General features: G+C 55.2%; 1 protein-coding gene and 1 pseudogene across 2 annotated transcripts; both read left to right on the forward strand.

The window, feature by feature from the left end:
• Positions 1-2,803: 2,803 nt before the first annotated feature.
• On the forward strand, positions 2,804-6,783 carry SMIM45 (small integral membrane protein 45). Of its 2 annotated transcripts, none has more exons than XM_088025391.1 (2): positions 2,804-3,050; positions 5,545-6,783. In XM_088025391.1, exon 2 carries the CDS (start codon positions 5,559-5,561, stop codon positions 5,763-5,765), a length of 207 nt encoding a protein of 68 aa, XP_087881517.1. In that variant the 5' UTR covers positions 2,804-3,050; positions 5,545-5,558; the 3' UTR covers positions 5,766-6,783. The 2 variants fall into 2 exon arrangements, with proteins under 2 accessions (XP_087881517.1, XP_087881516.1); XM_088025390.1 differs by lacking the exon at positions 2,804-3,050 and adding an exon at positions 5,245-5,334.
• Positions 3,806-5,338, forward strand: LOC148163822 (uncharacterized; annotated as a pseudogene).
• Positions 6,784-8,117: the final 1,334 nt, after the last annotated feature.

The following is an 8,117-nucleotide window of genomic DNA, read 5'->3' on the forward strand; positions in this document are numbered from 1 at the left end:
GAGCTGGAAGTACATGGCTTCGTGGAGTTCTTGCCCCATCACAGACGGGCTTGGATTCCTCCTGCCAGGGGTATGGAGGGGACTCCCCAAAAGTCCGATGGTAATGAGTACTCTGAACATAAAGCAAGGCGACCTGGGGGATAGAGACAGACAGGAAGAAGCTCCTTTAGGCCAGGGGAGAACTCTGTAAGCAGGTGATGTTTGAGCAGATGCCTGAATTCAGCGAGAGAGGAGCCAGTTAAGTATATTGAAGAGGTTTCAGGCAGAAGGAGCAGCAAATGCTAAGAGCCTGAAGGGGAGTATCCCCGAGGCTTCTGAGGAGCAATGAGGAGGCCAGGGGCTGAAACAGATGGAGTGAGGAGAAAGTGGGGAGAGAGGAGGCTGCAGAGGTGACTGACTCTGGCCCCAGTAGCACTTTCTAGAAGGGGCTGGGCTGAGACCCATTCAATCAGCATATGTTGAGTGCCTGCTTCCGGGCCAGGCCAGAGGTGCCATCCCTGCTCAGTGGCAGATGGACAGATTACAACAACCACAGCCGCACGGTTGGTGAGAGCCACCCCAGGAAGCAGGGGGAGCCCAAATGCATGAAGTGTCCCTGGGGAGCCACCACTACACTTGGCTGGGGAGGTGATTGTTGGCCTAGAAGTGAAAGTGAGTTGGTGCTTGTCACCTGGGCAGTGCAATAGAAAAGAGCTGTGTGTGGGATCCGTACTGCAATGAAGAGTGGGCATGGGCAGGAAGACCAGACCCAGGCCTGGAGATTCTTATATCAAGAACACCCGGGCAGGGCCATCAGATACCATCTGGGATAGTGTTTTTCAAATTGGCTTCTGTGGAGCTCTGGGGAGATGCTTCAGGGATATACTGTAAGGGACAAGGGGAAGCTGCATGGGTAGTGTCCAGAAACCCCACCCCATTATTTAACAGAAGCAGCTCAGGCTTTACCTCTATTATATATTGAGCTTCCCAAATGTGTGTGAATAAAGAATCATGTGGCTAAAACAATATCTAAAGGCCGTTGATCATATTTTTTTCCGCTGTATCAAAGTATAATTGACATAGGATAAGCTACGCATAGTTAAAGTCTATGGTTTGATAAGTTTTGGCCAACGTGTCCATCTAGGAAGCCACCACCATAATCAATGTAATGCACATGTCCGATAACCCCGAAAGTTTCCCCGTGCCCCTCCCCCAACTCCTCTCTGTCCTCCCACTCCAGACTGTTGAAGCTTTGCTCACAATAGTCCCATACTGGAAACACCCCAAATGTCCTTCAGTGGTCAACAGATAAACCAGTTGTGGTACACTGATCAATGTAGCAACATCGGTTGAGTAGCAAAAGCATTGTGTTGAGTGACAGAAGCCAGACACAAAAGTACATATTATATGAGTCCATTTACATTAAATGCAAATACAGGAAAATCTAATTTATGGTGATAGAAATCAGTGGGTACCTTTGGGAAGGGGGTATTGACTGGCAACAGGCAGGAGAGAACAGTCTGGGGAGATACAAATCTCTTAAACATTGATCACAGCTGTATACACAGGTAAACATTCATCACTTAAGATTTGTATTTTACTAAATATGTACTCGGTCTCATTACAAATCCCCCTGTGAATGCAAACTCACTCCCCTTGCCCTATATATGCTGGAGAGGACTCCCCACCCTTGCAGGGGTCTGGATGGTCCCAGAGCTGGCAGGGTATTTGTGGGGTGGGGGTCCTTAAGCCATCTCTCCCCACGGCATTTCCCACCTGCCCGTTCTCAGGTTTCTGGGAATGGACTCCCTGGGGAGGTGTTTCCTCAAAGCCTCTTTCCTGCCCCATAGGCCTCTGGGGCTGCTCTGTCTTCTGAGACAATCACCACTGATGTTTACAGAATGCACACTGGGTGCCTGGCACTTTGCTGACACTCTGTCTATAGCACAGGAGGGAAGACCCGGGCTTGGGAGGTGGGCCCCTTACCCCACCCCCACTCCCTGGCTTTGTCACTGAGGAGCTGGGTGACCTAGGGGAAGGAGAAGGTAAGCAGCATCACCTCTCTGAGCTGTAGCTGCCTCATCCCCAGATGGGCTCTCAACATCAATCTGCTGGAGGACGGACGGAATGGTGTGTGGGGCCATGCCTGGGATGTGGGGATGCTCAGTGCCTGGGAGTCACAACCATCTGAGGCTATACCCCAGCCAGGGGAACAGTGGGGCTGGTGAGGCAGAAGCTGGAAAGGCAGCCCCTGTGTGGGGCCCTGAAGGCCAGGCTAGGGCTCTGACTCTGGCATTGTCACTTTCTTGCTGTGTGACCTTGGATGACGGATAAATGAATTACTATGAATAAAGCACTGAAAGCAGTGTCTACATTGGACCAATGCGTCCAGAGTCTCAGTCTCAGTCTTGGTTCTTTCCTCTACAGCATATGACTTTCGCTGACTCTACTAGTCACTACTTCTGTGTCCTTACCCGCTTGCTGCGGACCCTCATCTCTCCCTTCCTGCAAACCGCAAGCCTCCACACCCTTCCATTTATCTCAGCTGGGGTCTCCTCCTCTCCAGGCTCAGCAAACATGGGGCCCAGCAGTCTGCTGGGTGGTTCCCGTCCCTCCCCGAATTCTCCCAACCCTGCCCTGACTGTCATTTCTGTACCACGTGCACAGTGCGAGGGATCCAGAAGAGAAGGCTGGTTGCCAGGGCAACGGAGGATAAAGCCCTTGCTCTGCCAGTCTGCTGATTGGCCGAGACACGTCCCGCCTCCCGCCATCCTGAGGGTGGGGGGCAGAGGGAAGGGTCTCAGATGGGCAGGGAGAGGTACCAGTGTGCCTTGCCAGCGTAAGACTGCCCCCTCCTGGTCAGTCAGAGCCCCGGGGCCTGAGAGGCTCAGTCTCCCACCGGGGACATTGGCCTCGCCCTTTCTCTGCCTCCAGCTCCCATGGCGGCTGCAGATGGCAGTGTCTTTGGGGACAGCAGCTGCGACTGAGTCTGCAGGCCGACACGGAGCTGCTCAGGCTGAGGTGATGAGCTCCCCAAAGAGCCCCCGGAACAGGCATCTGCAGGGCATGAGGTGGGTCTGCGGGCATGCGGGGGGTGGGGGGAGGGGGCACCGAGGGCTGCCAATGGTTTGGGAGGCAGGCAGCGGGGCTCTACAACCCTCACACTGTCCTTTGGCTAGAATGGGGCTGGAAAATTCCTTATAGATCATCTGGTAACCCCCTCTCCCACCTTGTCACAGTGCATGGGGAACCCTGAAACCCAGAGGGGGTGAGGTGCGGCCCGAGGTCACGCAGAAGGCCAGCGAGTGATTTGTTTCAGCTGGGCGTCCCCCGAGAATCCAGGAGAAGGTCTAGGGGTCCTCAGTCTGCCGGGGAATGCCTGGGGTTTTGTTCACAGGGCTGGAGAGGTTGGGAGACTCTAAACTGTGCTCCATAGATCCACACCATTGCAGCCCGAGTGGCTTCAGCTCTGCTCAAGTCCCTCATTCTCCTGTTTAAGCTGCAAGGGGACTGGGGTCCTGCCTGCAGCCAAGGGTGAGGCATGAATCTTTTGGCCTCAGTCAGGTTCGTTTGGAGCAGCCTTCCTGCTTGGCGTCCCCTCTTCCTGACTTCCCCTCAACCCAGCTGCACCAAAGCAATTTTGAACTCTCTTCTTCGGCTCTCCAGAAAGGCAGATGGTTAGGAGAGCACGGCTAAGCACTCTTCATTTTATTTCTCCATGAGTAGGGCACCTTGAGACACTGTCCGTGCTTCAGAGCGGCCAGTGGGGACCCTGGGGCGGGGGGGGCAGGGGCAGGCATCGGGATGGATGCGGGACTGGGAAGCAGCATCTCTCTCCCCCGGGGGTCACGGCCCACCTTGAAGACCCACGTGGAAGTAGTATGATGAGAGAGGCTGGAGTTTGGAGACAGAGGTCTGAGAAGCCAAGGCTTCTCATCCCCTTTCTAACTTCCCCAGAAGCCAAGGTGGGCCTCTGCTCATTTCATTCTGCTCAGGTGTCTTTACCCACCCTGGAGGACTCAAACCTCAGGACATCTCTGGGGGCTTGGAGCCCAGCTCTTAGTCACCTTCCAATTGGGTAACGCCGGGGCAAGTTAGTGAACCCATCTGGGCCTCAGTAAAATGTAGACAGTAACACCTACCCCCTAGGCCTTGTGATTTGTGAACACATCTTAATAGGGCTCTCCCTGCCTGGAAGGCAGAGGTAGGGCTCCTCACCCTTCCCCCTTTTTTACTCCTCAGGAAGGATTTGAGGGTGGGTTAAATTGGGTCCTACTTTATCCCATTCCTGGAAGAGATGGTCTGTGATCTGGCTTTTGAAGGATGCGTAGGAGCCTGCCCCATGAACACAGTCCAAAGGACATCCCAGGGAGAATGAAAATGAAAAGCTTATCTCCATCCTATGAAAGATGGAGATTGTATGACCCACAGGTGACTGATGAGCAGTTCCATATGACAGCACATGGGCTGGGAGATGAGGCTGGAGAGGTTGGCAGAGCGCAGCGGTGGGTAACTTTGGGCCATTCTAAGGTGTCTGGGTATATGTAACGTTCGTGAAGCACCTTATACCTGCTAACTTCCATGTTTCTGCTTTCCTGCCTCTGGTTGGCTGGAAATAACAACAGGTAACACAAAGGCTGGTTCTGGGCCATGCAGCATGGTGCTAAATGCTCTTCAGGCCTTATCTTGTCAAACATTCACAGTGACCTTAAGAAATGGATCCTACTTCTATCCCCATTTTACAGATAAGGAAACTGAGGCTCAGAGAGTAAGAACAAAGAACTATGTAGCATGGATTATGGGCCAGGCACTAATTCTGAGTATTTTACATAAATTAACCCATTTAATGGTCACAGCAGCGCCGCGGTCCAGGTGCTATCTTCATGCCCACCTTATAGATGTGGAAGCCCGAGGCCCAAGTTTTCTGGGCTGGTGCCTGTGTTCACAGTCTTATAATTATGAAATTGGGCGTGGGCCTGAATTTCGGGTGCCTGTGCAGACCCTGTTGACATCAACCCAATCCCCTGGGGATTGGTGTTCGTTCAGCTCGCTTTCACCAAGCCACACCCGGCCAGGATGTGCGGGTGGCTGGGGACCCACTCATCTGTGAGGGTCTGGCAAGCGGCAGCATCTGCAACTGTGCGGTCAGGGCCCGGAGGGGTGGCTCAGAGGAGGCATGGCCCCAGCTGAACTTTACTGAGTGCTCTGAATCCCCACTAGGCTCTGTCCGTGCCCCCCTCCTCACAGGGGACAAAGATGCTGAGAGCAGAGTTTAGGCAACTTGCCTGAGGGCACCTGTGCCTCAGAGGGATTGAGCCAGGTCCCGCCCTCAGCTACAAGCTGCCTTCTTGAAGGGTGAGTAGGAGCTAGGTGGGTCCCTGTGATGGGGGCAGCTCTGTTCTCGGTCCGGGGCAGGGGGCGGACGCCACTCTCCTGGGCCTCAGCCTTCCCATCTGCAAGGGGATGCTGGGACCTCCTGGCTCTGTGAAGCCCGCGCGTGTCCCTCCAGGCTGGCAGGTGGGACAAGGGGCGCCTCCGCCAGCACTTACCGCCCTGTCTCGGCAGCTGAGGCCGCCGCGATGCCGCACTTCCTGGACTGGTTCGTGCCCGTCTACCTGGTCATCTCAGTGCTCATCCTGGTGGGCTTCGGCGCCTGCATCTACTACTTCGAACCTGGCCTGCAGGAGGCGCACAAATGGCGCATGCAGCGCCCCCTGGTGGACCGTGACCTCCGCAAGACCCTGATGGTCCGCGACAACTTGGCCTTCGGAGGGCCAGAGGTCTGAGCTGACCCGCGCCGGTGGCCGGTGGCGGGCACCGGGCTCCCTCCCCTGCTTCGCCCAGCCTGGAGACCCTGAGGCAGAGAGAGGACAACCCGTGGTCCTCCAGGCCATCCCTCTGCTTCCTGGACCCTCCCAGCAGAGGCTTCCGGGCGCTCCGGGTGGACCCTGGCTGCACCTGTTGAGATGGGGCACCTGGGTACCTTGAGGTGTCACTGCTGCTGGCCCAGGGCTTGCTTTCCACATCAAGCCAGTTCACCCCACACCTGCCCTCCTTGGCTCTGGGTTTAACCCCCCACTGACCCCCAGTGCCTTTGTGCTGCCCAGCACTCTTGCCCCTCACCTGGATTGAGGCACCGCTGCCCCTGCTTGTCCTGAACCTCGACAGTCACACTTCCCCACTGAATCCCTGGTGATGCTCAGCGGCCCCCACCACCCAAGGCACCCACCCTGCAGCTTCACATGGCCGACTTCAAAGCGGACCCAAGGAAAAGGCCCTATTTGGAGGGGCGTCTGCTTGGTCCAGCCCAGTCCCACCCCTCTGGACTCAGGCTTGGCATTGATGAGAGTGTGTGATGGGGTGGCAGAGGGGTAAGATCCAAGAGGAAGGAGGGTGTGTGTATGTGTGTGTGTGTGTGTGTGTGTGAGAGAGAGAGAGAGTGTCTGGGGGGAGAGGAGAGGCATGTGGGGAGGGGGAGATGCAGGTCTGTATGTGTGAGAGGCAGAGTGGGAGGTGGTGGGATAGGGCGAGCTTGTGAGTAGCCCCGGAGACCACCAGGAGCAGTTCCTACCTCCCTTCCTCTGCCAGACTTTTCTATCTCTCCCCTTCCCCAAGGCCCCTGCCCTCCAGTCCCTCCCTGCCCTGTACCGCACCTTCAGGTACTGCACGCCCCCAGCACCCCCTTCCCACCCCCCAGCCCCACCAAGGAGCCCTCCTCCTGTGTGACTGGCAGCCTGCCTCACTCTCCTCCTCTGGAGCTCCCCTCTTAGTTTCTTGCAATAATAAAGACTTCATGACCATTTTTGCAGGACTCTCTCCTTTCCTGAAGGGAGGATCATGTCTGTCATCTCATTGGATCTTCATAAAAAACTATGAGAGTGCAATATTCCCCTTTTTAGGGATGGGGACACCTGTCTCCAGGGTAGGTAAAGCAGTTTCTCGGCAGCAGCACTATTGACATTGTGGCCCAGATCGTTCTCTGCTGTGGGAGGCTGTCCTGTGTGTTGTGGGATAATGAGCATCTCCAGTTTCCGTCCACTAGAGACCAGTAGCTCTCACCCCCGCCCGCTAATCAGGACAACCAAAACCGTTAGCTGGAATACATGGGGTGAGGTACCAGTTAGGATATGAATTCAGGCACAGAGACGCAAAACAACAGGGCCTTACGCCAAATAGAATGTTCTTTCCCATTCACAGTACAGTTCATGGGGAGGTTGTCGGGAGCTGGTCTGTTGGCCGGGTCCCCGCATGTTCAGGGGCCTGAGTTGCTGCTTCTCCGTGGCTGTTTCCCTGTGCCTGGGATGTGACCCCAGGGGGCAAAATCCAGAGGGCTCATCTGTAGCCAGGGCAGCAAGGTGGAAGGAAGTGCATCCCCTCCCTCGAGGAACACTCTGTGATGGCTGTACCCCCACCCCCTTACATCCTACTGGTCAGTACTTCGTCATATGGTTAGGTCTAGCTGCAATGGGGGAGGGAAGTATATTCTTTTATTTTTATTTTATTTATTTATTATTTTTTTAAAAGATTTTATTTATTTATCTGATAGAGAGAGACACAGCGAGAGAGGGAACACAAGCCGGGGGAGTGGGAGAGGGAGAAGCAGGCTTCCCGCTGAGCAGGGAGCCCGATGCGGGGCTCGATCCCAGGACCCCGGGATCATGACCCGAGCCGAAGGCAGACGCTGAACGACTGAGCCACCCAGGCGCCCCTATTTTTATTTTTCTTTTAAGATTTTATTTATTTATTTGAGACAGAGAAAGAGAGAGACAGAGAACAAGCCCGAGGGAGGGGCAGAGGCAGGGGGAGAAGCAGACTCCCCGCTGAGCAGGAAGCCTGATTCCAGGATTCCGAGATCATGACCTGAGCCGAAGGCAGATGCTTAACTGACTGAGCCGCCCAGGCGCCCCTGGGAAGTATATTCTTTAGCTGGGTGGCTGTGTGACCATTTAAGAAGTCCGCCTCCTTGAGAGAGGGAGAACACAGGGACACTCGTAAGTACCATTCTATTGTCCTAGGGGTCAGCCGAGGCTGCGGGGCAGCGGGCTGAGATTTGGACCAGATCTCCTGACTCCAGAGCAGGGTTCGCTCTGGCGCATGCCCCATTTAAGGAATGAGGGCAGGCAACAGCTGCTTCCTCT

The sequence above is a fragment of the Eumetopias jubatus genome, unplaced genomic scaffold, assembly GCF_037043125.1.
Source record: "Eumetopias jubatus isolate StellerSeaLion01/CBP00866 unplaced genomic scaffold, mEumJub1_p1.0 scaffold_8, whole genome shotgun sequence".
Classification (NCBI taxonomy): Eukaryota; Metazoa; Chordata; class Mammalia; order Carnivora; family Otariidae; genus Eumetopias; species Eumetopias jubatus.